General features: G+C 39.8%; 1 protein-coding gene across 1 annotated transcript in view; it reads right to left on the bottom strand.

The window, feature by feature from the left end:
• Positions 1 to 1,333: 1,333 nt before the first annotated feature.
• The window catches only part of brinp2 (bone morphogenetic protein/retinoic acid inducible neural-specific 2), a 122,656-nt gene continuing 106,874 nt past the window's right edge, over positions 1,334 to 17,115 (bottom strand). The window contains exons 7-8 of the mRNA XM_027178827.2: positions 6,644 to 6,866; positions 1,334 to 2,569 (exon numbers count right to left, since the gene is read on the bottom strand). Of these exons, the coding sequence (XP_027034628.1) occupies positions 1,456 to 2,569; positions 6,644 to 6,866 (1,337 nt within the window). The 3' untranslated portion in view covers positions 1,334 to 1,455. The remainder of the gene's footprint in view (positions 2,570 to 6,643; positions 6,867 to 17,115) is intronic.

Raw genomic sequence — 17,115 nt, 5'->3', positions numbered from 1 at the left:
AATGTGCAGCTTTCACATCCTGAATGAGTATTAATGACAGAGCGATATTTACAAAGCTGCCCACAATGTAATGTTATAATAAGATCAACATCTGAAAGATTGAAACATTTAAATAAGACAGTTTGCCATGATGTTAATCTTTTTTTTTTTTTCCTTTTTTTTTTTTGTCATATCTCTCAATATGAAGAATCTGCATCTCAATCCAGTAATAAATACAGAGAAACATCTCTCAATACAGGATTTAGGACATCAGATAAAAATAGAAAAGTAAATTAAACCTGTGTCTTTAAGCTATTACTGTATAACCAAATTTCACCATTAAATTTATATGAATGTCATCGTCATCAGCTATGCCCTTTTTCAAATAGAGTAATCAAATGAACATCTCCGAACACATAGAAAAAGAGCAGACATGTCATGTTTTTACATCGTTCCACAGAAAAGGCCAGGATGCAGTTCTGTCTCTTCAAGCTTCACTCAAAAGCACAACTTGATTAAGTCTGTGTTAACATTCAGATGTACGAGATGCTATTCGCGTGTCAGTCACAACTTACAGTCGGTTCAGTTTTGCTGCTCGGATGTGGCAGGCTTAAAAAAACTAAATCCACAAGAACACGGACACTCTTTTTCAAAATAATCTGTGTACCGCTCTGCCCTGCAGTTCTCATTCACATTCTGACCAACACAAACACGCCTAAGCAAGAGAGAATCAAACCAGCTAGCTGCAGTGCTGGCCAGTTCTTTCTCTCTTTCTCTTTCATATTCACACGCACACACACACACACACACACACACACACACACACACACACACACACACACACACACACACACACACACACACAAACACACACACACACACACACACAAACACACACACACACACACACACACAAACACACACACACACACACACACAAACACACACACACACACACACACACACACACACACACACACACACACACACACACACACACACACAAACACACACACACACACACACTCACACACACACACACACACACACACACACACGCACACACACGCACGCACACACACGCACACACCCTGGCTGTAGAATATTATCCAAGATCAAAAAAGATGTGGAAACAAACTTACCATTCATGCCTTGATATTTCAGTCAGCCACATTTCTGAATACAAAGATTCCATTTCATAAGGGCATCGCAGTCCTGCGTTAAATACAGTATATACAACTTTTCAATACAAGATTTCAGAAGTCAGATAAAATAGTAGAGGAAAGTGCAGGAGAGAATCATGTGATCTAGCTGCACAGCTGGCTGAATTCTCCCTCTTTCTTATTGGAAACACACGCACGCACACACACACACACACACACACACACACACACACACACACACACACACACACACACACACACACACACACACACACACACACATACACTCCCAGGCAGGAGAGAATTGTATGAGCTAGCTGCACAGCTGGGCGAGTTCAGGTTTAGAGGAACTGGGCAACTTGGCACTGAAGCTGTGAAGCGAGTCGCGGACACGCGCCACCTCACTGGCTGAGAGCTTGAGCCGGTGGCGAAGCAGGCAAGAGAAGAGGTCGAGCGGGCGTTCGGCAGGTGGCGTGAGTCGATTTACACGGTCACGAATCTCCATAAGTGCCAGAAAAGCAGCGTCCTGTGTGCCCTGTGTGTATGGGTAGTCCAACTGTGAGATCAGCTCCTTGACACTATCGGAATCGAAGTGCATGCTATAACCGAATACCCTCAGACTGTTGATCTTCATGTACCCCAGGTTAGCAGAATCCATTTCCAACGGCTCATAGAAAAGGGTCTCGTTGACACCTGGGTCATCTGTGAGGATACGGCTGCGCAAGTAGACATGCACTGTCTCGAAGAAGGACTTCCATTTAGTGCCCATCGCCAGCGTCCAATTGTAACATGGCAGTGGCGTGTCCAGTTTAGTTCGCTGCCAGTCAGGGAAGTCATTCTGCTTGACGGGCATGAACCAGCTCTCTGAATGGCTTCCCCCAAATGGGTTGACGTAGATGGCAGGCACAGGCTCCAACGTGCTGTTTTGTGTGGTGCAGATCTGGAAAGAGATTCCCATGAGCATGTGCACCAGGTTGGACTTGTTCTTGTTGCTCTTGAGTGTAAGCAGCATACGCTTACGCCAAGCTGGGTTGAACCAGCTACCCAAACGCACATCGTTGCTAATGTAGATTGCACGCACCTCCAGACGCCCATCCAGACGCTGCAGCAGGTGGTGTACTTCTGCATCTACCATGTCCAGGTCAAAGTTCACATAATGGTCTAGTGAGATGGCCACGGCTGGCCGGCATGTACCCAGCTGCAGGAAGCTTCCAGGCATGCATGTGCCACAGCGGGTTACATTGTCCGGGGCACACAAGGAACACAGTGTACTATCGCCCACCTGACAAGGAACTGTACCCTGGCAAATGTTGCCCTGTTCTGTAGGACACAAGCAGTAATGCACTTCCTCTGAGAAAGATCCAAGAACTCCATGCTCGTTGCAGTACAACAGAGACTGAACTCTGTTCAACCAGAAACCCAATGTCCTGCAGGAGAGAGGACAGCCATTAGCACAGAAACAATCTGAAATAATTAGAAACGCATAATTGACTGCTTTGTTTAATGCAAGAAAATTACATAAGCTCTGTCAGGGCATGATAATAACATTTGCTAAACTGCCTGAAAGTTTATAGAGTATTAGGACTGGATGTATTTTCATTCCACTTAATGACCTCGACACATCTCATGTCTATTGACTGGTAGGATTATTAGACAAGAGCCAGCCAACTCTCCTAATATAAACCCAATGAAAAAGTAGAAGTGGAGCAATAGACTGTTTTAGATTCCTGTTTCATCATCCTATTTAGCTAGGGTCATGTTGCGCTGATAAAAGCAATTGGCTTAGCAGATTCATCCATTACCTTCTAACATACTTCACCAAAACTTAGGAACACCAAATTTCTTTCATTCATTAATTTTTTTTTCTACCGCCTATCCGAACTTCTCGGGTCACGGGGAGCCTGTGCCTATCTCAGGCGTCATTGGGCATCAGGGCAGGATACTGTACACCCTGGACGGAGTGCCAACCCATCACAGGGCACACACACACTCTCATTCACTCACACCCTCACACACTATGGACAATTTTCCAGAGATGCCAATCAACCTACCATGCATGTCTTTGGACCGGGGAGGAAACCGGAGTACCCGGAGGAAACCCCCGAGGCACGGGGAGAACATGCAAACTCCACACACACACAAGGAGGAGGCGGGAATCGAACCCTTGACCCTGGAAGTGTGAGGGAAACATGCTAACCACTAAGCCACCGTGCCCCCTGATTTTCTCACACTCATAAATTACAACCCCCTCTGTCCTCCAGTGGCTCGTCTGCCTGTCACTTGCTATTGCCTGGATTGAGTCTACATACCTTCTGTAACACAGGGCCTAACTGAGATGCATTTTAAACAATCAGATATTTAAAAAATATCAACTAGGTACTCAGTTTTGAAGCACATTCAACCAGGAGCACAGGGATTATTCCTTGTCCATGTCATTTCCTGAATACACTGCCTCTTAATATGACAAATGCAGACAAAAGCTTTCTGTTTACAAATGTTTACATATAATGAAATCAGCTCAAGAAAACATTTGGCTAAGTGATATGTCATTTATTAGATCTGCCTCCGACCCAAAGCTGACTAAACTGATTTATACGTATTCTCTATAGACACATTTTGATTAGAATTCAGGGTGACACTTAAGCCGAGGTTTTTTTTTCACTGTCCGTGTCCATGGGAGCTGCATTTTATTAGAGCAGTGCCTCAAAATGGCATGTGGCTTGTCAGAGCAGAGTGAAAGTCTTCACAGTAGAGCACGTTAACTACGACCTGCCACTCTCTTCGAGCACTTCATTACAGTGCACATACACTAACCACACTGCACAAAAGGTCTTTTCAATCTGGCTTAGAGAAGCTAAACATCTCTGTCTGTTACATCTTCTTTGTCTGTCTCATGTATCTCACATCTCTCTCTAGCTATTCTTGTTCCATCTTTTCTGCCTTCACTTTGATTTCGACTGCAGCTTCATACTATTACATCCCACATTGCAGCCCACACAGCATCAAATGCCAAACAAATTCCTTTTTAACCTTAGTGGTCATTCATGTTAACACGTCTGATTTTTATGAAACACCTGAATTAGAATAAATATGCTTTTTATGTAATGTATTAGTTTTTTTTATGATAAACCAAACAAGTCAAATAATCAACAATGACGTTAAGAAGCGAAATTAATGCCAATGAACAACATCTTAATTAATGGTTATTATCAGTTGTTAACTGGCAAAATGAAGAACTGAAGCTCATCGAAATTGTTTTTCTTTTTTGTCTGTTTGGTGTAAGCAGTGCTGAAGTTCATGGTTTGTCAACTGAAGTAATGCTAGTTATGCTGTGGGTTTATTTTATTTCCAAATACCGAATATTAAGGAATGTAAATGACGTCATCTTTTCATGTTTTCTGCTTAAGACCACATGCGGCAAACACAAGGCCAGTGAGCCAAATCTGTCTCACATCCGGGTTTCATTTGGCTCTAGAATAATAATTAAAAAAAACAACAACACTCCTGCTCAGCATTTACAGACATTATATTCAGAATTCACACCAGATCTATACAGTGTATGCAAACTTACATCTCCCTTTGTTTAAATAAAACGGATGAACAGTAGTTCATCCGTGCGCTTCGGTGAAATGTCTACAGTTATCTAAAATCAACGCCTGTGTGCTGTGCTTGATGTAATTCACACTCATGTCTAAAAATGATTCAGAAGAATGTTGTGTGTTGTGCTGTTGTAAAGGTGTTCATTAAGATGGGGAAAATTAAATCACACTTCTCATCCTGATCTGTACTGTTAAACTAGCAAGTGTGATGTGCACTTCACATAGATGACAGACGGCAGTATACTGTAGTAGCAGTGAAGATACGCATTTTTATTTAATCATTTAGCACCATCTATCAACCATTATCAAATGCTCTTTCCATATTATTAACGCTGCCTTAGGATACCTTTGTAACAGTTTGTAATGATTAGGTTAGATTAAATATCCTGATCTACTCTTTTTTCCCGTGTCTACATAGACAAAAGATGACACGAAAATAATTTACAGCCATCATCATCACAGCTTTCACAATGTAGCTCTGGACAACACTTCAGTCCTAGACGGTGTTACAATAATAGCAGGAAAGTGCACAAACTGAATTGAACTGAACGAACTTTAAGACATTCCTACCTAAATTCTACATGGATATTTTAACAAAAAAACTAGCAAAATTAATGGTTGAACCCCAAGGTATAGTTTCTGCTCAGGTCATGTGACACAGCATTTATGACTGCCCTCATAAAAATGGCCATATGGGATGCAAAGCTATAAAGTTTTACAAAAATAAGACCTCACTCATTCCAAGCAATACGTCGCTGCCATTGCAAAACAGTTCTTTGTCTACATTGGCAACCAGAATTAAAGCCTTGTCACAATTACTGTGCTGATTTACAACCAAAAACTTGCAAATTAGAATGAACAAACAGCCAGTCCTAGACTGCATTTGAGATGTTTATCAACATAAATAACACGATATAGTCCCTGAACTCCACCACCATTCCTAGTTGGAAAAGGTCAACAATGAAGCAACTGTCACCTTCTGTTACACTATTAAAGCCATCATCGATAATAGATACACTATTAAAGCCATCATCCTCTCTGAGCAAGCAGATACACAGATGACACAGATGGTCTTAATGCCGGAAGCCTGGCGATTGTAATGATGTTTTAAAATGTTTTTATTTCAGTTCTTAATACTAAAAATCACTTGTTAAATATTTTTAGCGGCTCACGCCTAAGAACTTGACTTGCTTAAATGGCAGATCAGTCTTGGACACAAGCAGAAGAGCTGTCACTTCAACATCTTTCTTTGCTTTGCGTACACACCTGATTGCATTCTGATCCACTCTTTTAACACCCTAGCCAAAATATCAGAGGACATCACCTTAGCGTGAATGATATTAAATATCAAGAAGAAAACAAGACTACAAGGTAACACCAAGCAGAAATGTCGTTGAGATCAGGAGGTTGAGGAGCACTCCTGTTTTTGCCTATAGATAAAGAAGTAGGAAAGGGTAAGCTCCTCTTGGTCTCCTTCACAAGGATCTGATATGTTATGGTTTTTGTACCAAGTGCAAGAAGCACAATAGACATCGCACTTCCTATGAAAAGTTAAAAAAGCTAGGATACATGTACACAGCATTGTGCACTCAATCTCTTTGGTTCTCTACCTTCTGGAAAGTGTTACAAGATTTTTTACACAAGAACAGACTGCACAACAGTATATATATCCCAAGCACACTTACCCCTAACCCAAACCCCATCCTAAATCGTGCCATGGGTGACTACTGTAATTGCATTGTAGACTTCTTAGATTTTTTTTTTAAAGAAATAATAATTTCTTTAATAATTTTTCTTTAATAATAATTTTATTTTATTTATCTTACCTCATCTTATCTTAATGCTAAATCTAGTACATTCTATTAAGTAAGTACAATATTAAAAGTAAAAAAGGCACATTACCTTTCTTTGGGCAGGTTGATCTTTGGCTGTTTGGGACAGCGCTTGCTGAGGGTAAAGAGTTTTCGCACAATTTTGTTAGCTTTGCCAAAGATTAGTTTTGTGCTGGTCTCCAGCTGAGCGTGGCGCCTCTGCAAGGCTGTGTCCAAACTCCAGAACTTCAGGATAGCTGAAGTATTCAAAAAGTGATCCGTGGGCAGCTTCTTCAGAAAGGTCTTAAACTCATCTGAAAAAACCAAACAAACAAAGACACAAATCATATTATAACAACATGTAGCAAAACATGTAAAAAAAGCATTTTGGACATGAAACACTGAACCCTGAGTGAGAATAAGCAGCAGGAATTAGTCCATGTTACAAGTGAACCATAAAAGCTTTGATTCTGAGTAATTGGCTGTGAAACATGGGTGGAGGAGAAGTGACATTTCAGATAACAACCTGAAAAATCTCAAAGAAATGCACAGTTAGTGGCTCAAAAAGTGTGGAAGCTGAGTAAGAATGTTGTAGTAAAACAGCAATCAGCACATAATTTCAGCTTGTGCCCCTTTTCTGGGGTTCCAAAGCAAATTTAGATGTGAAACATAATTGTTCCCTGAATGATGTGCAATAGCGATAGCTGTGGAACACAGGCACCAGTCTTATTTGCCTGCCTGCAAATGCTGAACAAGCACGAAACACCTCACACTTCAGGGACAACATCAAACTCAAATTATCCTAATGCTCATTTTAACTTCAAGAAATGGTTGAGCTGACTCTGGCAGTCCTTGGAAATGAGTGAAATAAAGACACTTGTGCAGATGTGGACAGTGAGGAATGGGCGAACTCCTGGGGATTTCTTCAGGCTATTGGACATGTATCTTGGGTTCTGCTGAACACCCTGCTGTCCCAGGCAATTATAATGTGCAATGATCCTGTGTAAGACGGCAAACCCATAGGCTCCCACCAATAAGACTGAATCAGTGTTGGATAACATTGGGTTTGGCCCAGAGAGTCGTTTGAGCTCAGTTTACCCACTGCTCTACTCATCCATGACCAGCTGTTTCTCTCTCTCTCTCTCTCCCTCTCTCTCTCTCTCTCTCTCTCTCTCTCTCTCTCTCTCTCTCTCTCTCTCTCTCTCTCTCTCTCTCTCTCAGTCTGTCTCCGACTTATCAATGTGACCTTCATCAGAAACTTTCACATTTCACATTTTGACCATTTTATACCCATTCTTGGTTTATTAGAATTGAACTGTCTCTCGCTCATTGCAAATTACCCTCATCAATTAAAATATATATGTTAGAAGGAAACTATGTCAATTAACTAGTGACACTGTCTCATTCATCAATGTCTCACTCACGAGGCTCAATTTCCATAAAAGATATTCGGAAGTGCTAATGTTAAAATGCACAGAAGTATACCGCTATCAATCAGTCCACTGTAGAGAAATGTTTCCTAATGAAAGCCCTTTTGTTGTGTTTAGTATAAGAGAGCCTAGACCTGGCTGTCTGCTTTGCTCAGCAGTGAAACCCAGGCATGAAAGCACACCTGTCTCTGCCTTTCTGTCTGTGTTTTTAACTTGATGTGGTCTGTGTTTTTCCTTTTGCTGCTCTGGCTGATAGATCTCATCTCTCACTTCTCTTCTCCTTAGTGACTTGTCCTCTCTTTCTTATCCTGCCCTCCTCTCGCCTTTATCTCTCTCTTTCCAGGTTGTCCTGCTGCTGAAGAAGGCTCATTAGTATTCGTGGCACACTTAGGGAATGTGCTCTGCCTATCCACCTCTTTTTCTGGCCGTTACAACTTTGTGTTCGAATCCATGAACGATCGAGCTCTTTAAAAAAATAATAATAATAATAAAAATGGTACCGATAAATAAATCTAGCTATTTTAAATCACAAACACTGCATGTGCTATTATAGTGTGGCAAATGAATAGTCCGTATGATCATAAACCGGAGGAGAAATAAGAACTACAGCAGTCTAATTATGTTCAATTAGGTGCTAAACCACCGGCTTTCCAAATAAGGACGCAACGGACATCTGTAAATGTGATCTGGATGTTTACTGCCTTGAAGACAAAATTCTCTTTCTTTCCAAAGACCCACATAGTGCTGCTCATTATACAAGACCAGTGCACACCTGCATCCTGATATCTGAATAGTTGCCTAGTGTTCAAACCACCCTGTAGGAAAGTGAGGGCCACTCTCCCTTGTTGATGTGAGGGGTCAGTACAAAATTACACCTCTTTAATGAGGAGGTCAGTGGCCAATGCACAGTAGCAATTAACCTGCCATTTTACAGGCTAGCACAAAAGGGCAAAGAAAACAGGCCACTAAATGGATTTTGTCTCTGAATATAGAATGTTCTTAACCATTTTCTTATCAGGGATTTGCTGAAAAATGCACCCTTTCAAAATCACATATTACTCAGAAGTAATGGCACCTCAATAAGCTGCTGAACAAAAGATGAACCCTGATCAAAAGATACTAAAGGAATGCAGAGAAACTGTAATCCAGCCATAGACAACAATTCTGTCAGAACATAGCATTATAGTGGAGCAGGCAGTGTGGGAATAGTAGGATGTGCTGTCAATATAGTGTGAGAGGAAAATATCAGCCGTACAAAAAAACATTCAAAGGGCATCTATGGAATCTCTGAAATGCCAAAGAATGGCAGTTTTACGTGGTGTGATAGGGAAAAAAAACTGTTTTACTATTAATGTGATCCTGACATGTTCTGCACTTTGGACCCGTCTGATCTATCCTGATGCTCCACTTCTGCTTAGAGTCTCATCACCTGGAGGTTATTTGCTTCGGCTGAGGATGACACATGGACGGTCTAAAGATACACAGGGCTGCTGAAGATGGTACCACTTACTGGAGAAACCATGAAGAGGGATTTGGACTACAATTACTGTACCACAAACAAGTTGGCACTTCAGTCTCCATCAGTGAACAGTTGATAACTTTAACAAGACAGACTTATGTCAAGCAAAACGAATCCTCTGATAAAATAATTGTACTTTTTGACCATATAGCACACCGTTTTAGGAAGAAAATGATTTATAACGGCACTATTATGTGTCACCCAGATGAGGATGGATTTCATTTTGGGTCTAGTTTCTCTCAGCCCTCACAACTGGTTTGCTCATGAGGTATAAATGCTTTTGGAATTTATATCCTGAATGTATATACTAATAGTGATTTTAACATTATTTATATATGTTAAAAGCACAATAGAAATAAAGTTGAATTGTATTTCATGTAATTTTCGAGTTTTTTAGAATTTACAGGACGTCAGTGACGTGTGTCAAATATTTGACTGAAAGCCAGAACAACATCAAGTTTTCATTTCTGGCTGCAACTGGATAAATATATCTATATATAACTTTCCAATTTAAATTTTATTCTAATCTATTATAATCTGGTCATATGCTATTTCATCTGAGGCAAATAGGATTCTCAAGTTCATTATACCTGTAATGAACTGCTTTGCATCTAAATAGAGGTAAAACGTAATTATCATCACCGATGCCGTCTGGTTTAACATAAAAAATCAGGACTGGATGAAATTCCAGTCCGTCATCACCAAATAGCACCGTGTGCTGAATAAACAGAAAATCTCATTAGATGTGTTTAGATCTTAATGAGATGAAACTGATTATGAATATGAAAATGGGGCTGTTGGCCTTCTTCACGGTTTCTTTTTGCTTCTGACTGATCTGTGTTATGGTATAATTTATATTAACAAGTCTTTTTCATTCCTTCATGAAAAGATTGGAAAGATTTATATGCTATGTGTAGAAGGATGAGAGACGTAGCCGCTGGCCTCTATATGTCTGTTTTGTCTCTAATAGGAGTTTGAGTTTGGAGCTGCAGGAGTTGTTCAGCCCCCTGAGGAAACGGCATTAATCACAGATTGGTCAGGGGAATGGGAGGCTGCAAGCTGAAGAATTATGAGCTATCTGAAGAAGCTGGTGGCTGCCAGAGCTACGATTAGGCAATTTCCTGACTCAGTTGGACAAAATTTTGACTGGTCCTTAAACACCACCGATCCATCAACGGTCCAGGAGTTTCAATGCAGCACTAATCAGAATGTAAGGCACAAATAAATCTATAACATGAAGATCACCATGCCTAGATTTTTCTCAGGGAACAAAACGATCGTGAAACGTATTTACACGAACGTTTGAACGTTTGACAATTGACGTAAATTTCTCTCTTTTATACAGAAATCTGGATCAGTGGATGAACAAACTGAGGTCAGGCAATTCCTGAGCACTGAACACTATTTTCTTTCACCATCATGCAGAATAATTTCCTGGAATCTCAACCATAAAATCAGAGATAATTCTGGGCTGGAGAGATCTGAGGCTTGGATTTTCAGTTCCAGGCCATGATGAGACTGACATGGAACTTATTTTCTGGTGTTCACCAAAATGTGATGCCTTTTTTCTGACAAGCTGGAGGATATTTTCTCCATTAATCAGATGACTGGATTGGCAGACAGTTTGAGTTATCTGAGGCCAGGTTGCTTCCTGAATGCTAATGTAGGGTTGACAGGTGACAGGCCTCTTCCTTGCAAAATGCTGCAAAAAGAATTGTAGAGACAGAAAATAGAAGAAGTGACTTAAGACAGAGTGACTTGAACTGGGATACAGTGATGTTCATTGTCATACTGTTCATTTCAAAGCAAGCTTGGCTTTACCGTGGATCATGACCTGTTACTCATTTGATCGGTAGGAATATCTATGATCAGTGGTGAAGATATATTTTCCTGGTTTGTGTGTGTGTGTGTGTGTGTGTGTGTGTGTGTGTGTGTGTGTGTGTGTGTGTGTGTGTGTGTGTGTGTGTGTGTGTGTTTACACAGCTATTAACTTTAATTAGACTAATCTGCTATGAATCTGCAGTGGATTAAAAAACAAAAGACACCGAATAGAAACATACAGTATCTTTATGTATTTATGTAGAGATTAGACACATAAGCTACTTAACCCTAAATGTATTTAGTAGACATCTTTCATAATTATTAGCAATATAGTTCATCGTTATGGAAACAATTCTACCCAATAGCTGCAGAATAGAGGTCATATGACTAAGGTTCGATTTTTCTCAATTTTTCTTGTTACTCAGAACTGAAAGCAAAATTTGTAATCGAATCGAAATGTTCAATTCTGACATATGGATTAACTGAAGTACAACAATTCTTCCTGTATCCCATTTTCTGTTACTAAAACCCTCAAATTGTAAAATCCCGATCCTAAAGGGGCAAGTCGTGGCCTGATGGTTAGAGAGTCTGACTCGTAATCCTAAGGTTGTGGGTTCGAGTCTTGGCCCGGCCACGACTGAGGTGCCCTTGAGCAAGGTGCCCTTGAGCACTGCTCCCGGGGCTGTAGCATAAATGGCTGCCCACTGCTCTGGGTGTTTGTTCATGGTGTGTGTGTGTGCACTTTGGATGGGTTAAACGCAGAGAATGAATTCTGAGTATGGGTCACCGTACTTAGCCGCATGTCACGTCACTTTCACTTAAATTATTACGCATGTTTCTTGTTATGGTAACCATATACAGCGACCCAAAAACAATGTTCCTGCTGTTGGAAGTGCCCTGCATCCATAATGCACCCTGGTGTGTCCTTTCAACAAGGCCAAGAAGAACACTAAAGGTCTCAGCCTCCAAAATATCATGACAGAAATTTCTAACTAGAATCTAATGGTATAAATTCTTGCATTCATAAACTTTTTACAATCTAATTTATATGCACACTTTGTACAGCAGCTGTCAAGAGTGAAAAACAAGATTACACAAATATGCAGCATCTTTTTCCACCTTATCGCTGGAAAAACAATGCTATCATTGGATGTACATTACTAGCCATTAGGGTGATGTATGCGTTTGTAATGGTCTGTTATGTGCAGCATATCTGTGTGCCATGCTACAGGTTGTAAATGCACTGGGAGTAGCTCTGAACTTAAATGGGCCAACTGGATGAATGAGGTTGACTTAAATGAGGTTTACTTAAAATAAGCACAAGGTGGGTGGCTCACAGGATTTCCATCGGTATAGGATGCACGAATCCTTTCATATTGTTAAAACAAAAGATGATGCGAATTCCTGTCAAAGAAAGATGAAGTGTTCTATGTGTGTTAAAAGATACACATATGGTGTTTTACTGGATTTGAAGTGATGTGCCGGTAAATCTTGAGCAACTTGATTCGTGTTATACAGTATATCTACAACACCGTGCTGTGATTATTCGAATGTCCTTCTTTAATCATTCATACCTAGACTTCTTTTACTGTACTGTAGGTCACAGCTGCCTCTGCCAACTCGACTGACGTCCAACAGCACAATGACACTGCACTGACACAAGACAAGATCCAAATGATCTTTTACCATTGTTATTGTTTTCCAAAGTGATAGATTGGATTCCCATATATACATATATATATATATATATATATATATATATATATATATATATATATATATATATATATATACATATATAAAAACAGATTCACCTTCATGAAAAATGCATAACATCAATACAAAAACAGCAGTATTATTATTTTCCTCATGCAGGTTCAGTGGTTACAATAGTATAGAGGACGCATTGAGTAAAATGTCAGAAGACATGCAGTCTATTTATTTAAAGTTAGAGGTTCCTGACCATGACAGAGTAAAGGAATGAACAACTGCAAGTAATTCTGTCGTCTGTCCTAATGGACTACATGTGATTGACAAGGCCAGTGCTCTGGTTATGCCATGTGTCACCTAGTTGAAGATTGTCTTGATGAGGCTTTAGTCATTCAATGAATCAATTAGCCAATGATGAGGAAGATGCAAGAGAAGGTAATCAAATACTGTATGTTAGCCCTTATGCAGAACTGTACAATCCAGTCTTTCAAATCAATAACTCAGAACTCAATCAGGTTTAAACACAGCTCCACTATGAGTTTAAAGGTCAGTATGTCTTTAATGCTTTAAATATCTGTAAATGTGAAAACTAGTACTATGCCCCCAGAGATGCTGCGCTGAAACACTGTTAATGTAAATCCATTCGTTTTTCATTCATAAAATATAACACACAGCATTTTGCAGAAATTAACTTCCTATAGCTAAACGTGTTAATAATTTATCCCAACTACATGGGATATAACTACACAGAGAAATGTCTATCAAAATAACATCTTTCCCAAATCAGAGAACAGCTGATTAATAATATTTCACTAGACACGCTAACATTGGCTTTCCATGCTGATTTTCTGTTATTGACAGACAGATCATATTTACTGAAGAACAACAAAGTACATAATATGAATGTACAAGGTAATATTTTTATTGAAGTGCTTCTTTCTGGAGACCCTGGTAGAGATATGTGGGCTTTATGGAGAAGTGACTCTATAAATAAATGCACTTATTTTCATATTTTCAGGCAGTCGGCATCAAAGTATGATTTTAATTAAGATGGAAGTCAGTAAACTAATCTGCAAATAATAATATGCTAATAATAGTAATGATAAATCTAACAGGATAAAATACCTTTTTATTCAAAATCAGTTATTAAGAATATAATATAATGGTTATATATTATATTTATTCATAACTGTTTGTTCAGGTCTTGGCTCAAAATATCTATTCACGAAACCTGATCTCCATCCAAAAGACAATTCATTCATTCATTCATTCATTCATTTTCTACCGCTTATCCGAACTATTCTGGGGTCATGGGGAGCCTGTGCCTATCTCAGGCGTCATCGGGCATCAAGGCAGGATACACCCTGGACGGAGTGCCAACCCATCGCAGGGCACACACACACTCTCATTCACTCACACAATCACACACTACGGACAATTTTCCATCTTCCAATTTACAATTTTCCAATTTTCTTTTTAATCAACCTACCATGCTTGTCTTTGGACCGGGGGAGGAAACCGGAGTACCCGGAGGAAACCCCTGAGGTATGGGGAGAACATGCAAACTCCACACACACAACCCTGATGGTGTGAGGCAAACGTGCTAACCACTAAGCCACCGTGCCCCCCCAAAAGACAATTTGGTTTAACATATTTTACAAGACAATGCAACAAATCAACTTTAATTCAGTCACTGTGAATAAATACATCTCATGAACCTATATATATATATATATATATATATATATATATATATATATATATATATATATATAAATATATATATTCCATTTTAAAATAAAACCAAAAACTGTTTGAAATGATGCAAAATAATGTGTAGTTCTTGGTTTTCGGACAATGCTGTAGTCTGACTTCAAGAAAATGTTCTCTTTGACTTCAGAAGCAAGGCACCTACTATAGCACCTATCAGCTATATCTCAAAAATGCTTCGAGCAGAGAATAAGTCACAAATCTCTGAATTCACCTCCATTAAAACGTTATTGCCAGCCATTAACATGTGCTTAAATTTGCATTTCCCTTTGAAGTTCCATTTCATAGCAGCACATTAGAGTTTTGCCTTTTATCCGCAGCTCACCTGTTTAAATCAGTCAGTAATAACACACAGCGGGCCGCTCCGAGTATCTTTATAGACAATCATGCACGCAACATTAGAGAAAACCTCATGTATATGTCAGTTTTCACTTCTTCATATTGATCTGAGCAAATACATAATTCAGCAGGGCAGATGGATAGAAGTCTCCTTCCAGGGTGGCACTGTGATGCGCCAGCAATTACTAAATATCTCACATCATTAAAGCCTTGAAGCGAACCCTAAATCACAGTGGGGAATAAGGAGGACTGTCCAAACTTCTTAGAGTCTTAGAGAAGAAACATATTCATACTAGAGAGTGACTGAAAAATTGCTGTCTATATCAAAGTAACTTTTTGGTTGAAGCAGTGTACATGTTTGGAAACCTACTGTAGGCAGCGCTTGCTTACCTGCCCGTGATCACTGTTGATTAAAAAAAACCTGCACACATCATATCCTAACAGCTTTATCTCCAGACAAAGATCTACAGAGATCTATATATATAATTTTCAGATTATCATAATTACATTCTGAGGTTCATGAGATGTATTTATTCACAGTGACTGAATTAAAGTTGATTTGTTGCATTGTCTTGTAAAATATATTAAACCAAATTGTCTTTTGGGGTGGGGGGGTTGGCACGGTGGCTTAGTGGTTAGCACGTTTGCCTCATACCTCCAGGGTTGGGGGTTCGATTCCCACCTCCGCCTTGTGTGTGTGGAGTTTGCATGTTCTCCCCGTGCCTCGGGGGTTTCCTCCGGGTACTCCGGTTTCCTCCCCCGGTCCAAAGACATGCATGGTAGGTTGATTGGCATCTCTGGAAAATTGTCTGTAGTGTGTGACTGTGTGAGTGAATGAGAGTGTGTGTGTGTGTGTGTGTGCCCTGCGATGGGTTGGCACTCCGTCCAGGGTGTATCCTGCCTTGATGCCCAATGATGCCCGGGTTGATGCCCGGGTCATTGTGTTTTCGGATTTGTTAATGTGTTTTGCACTTCTCGGCCACAACAACAAGTCGGACAACACGGAAAAGGTAGGTATAGTTTGTGAACGGAAACTTACCGATCATTGGACAAGACACCTGGCATTCAAGATATACAGGTGAATGAAAGGTGTCTTGTCCGATGATCAGTAAGTTTCCATTCACAAATTATACTTACCTCTTCTGAATTGTTGTTGTGGCCGAGAAGTGCAAAACACAGTAACAAATCCGAAAACAAATTAAAAATTCGGATTTGTTAATGTGTTTTCGGATTTGTTAATGTGTTTTGCACTTCTCAGCCACCGTAGACATGCCTTGTTTAAGTTATAGTTCAAATTGATGAAATTGAAAATGTTTTAAGAGTCACTGCATTACCGAGTTTAAAGCATACCTAATTTTTTTAGATGATGTAAAGTATGAACCCTTTGTATGCATGGAGACCATGGCGGTGTTGTTGCCGTGGTCTGTTTTGAGCTCGGGTCTCTGTCATTAAACATTTGATGACTTTGTCAGAAAAAATGTTATGTTAAGTTGAAACTCATATATTCTAAGCTTCTGGTTAGACAATGGCACTTGACTATATAGTGTACAGTTATAGAAAAGGAAATGATTTATAATCACTCTCTCCAGTGTCACCCAGATGAGGATGGCTTCCAGTTTGAGTCTGCTTCCTTTCGAGGTTTCTTCCTTGTATCGTCTCAGGGAGTTTTTCTTTGCCATCGTTGCCTCTGAGATGCTCATTAGGGATAAACAATATAAATATAAACTTTTCCTTTAAAGCTACATGTCCATTGTTACAAAAAAACAAACAAACAAAAAAAAATCCATGTACAGAGATATGAGAGTGTATGAAGGTCTTCTGTATAGAAACCCCACATGTGCAGATTCTACTCTTTATATTGTAAAGACTGTGCCCCAGTGCCATTATATATTTTGTCCACGGCCAAAAGGATTGTATTTGCTTGGCTCAGAGTGGTTTGTGACCTTGTCGTTTGTACTAACTCAGCTGCATCGA

This window comes from Tachysurus fulvidraco, chromosome 1 (assembly GCF_022655615.1).
Source record: "Tachysurus fulvidraco isolate hzauxx_2018 chromosome 1, HZAU_PFXX_2.0, whole genome shotgun sequence".
NCBI lineage: Eukaryota > Metazoa > Chordata > Actinopteri > Siluriformes > Bagridae > Tachysurus > Tachysurus fulvidraco.
This window is presented reverse-complemented; position numbering and strand designations above follow the sequence as displayed.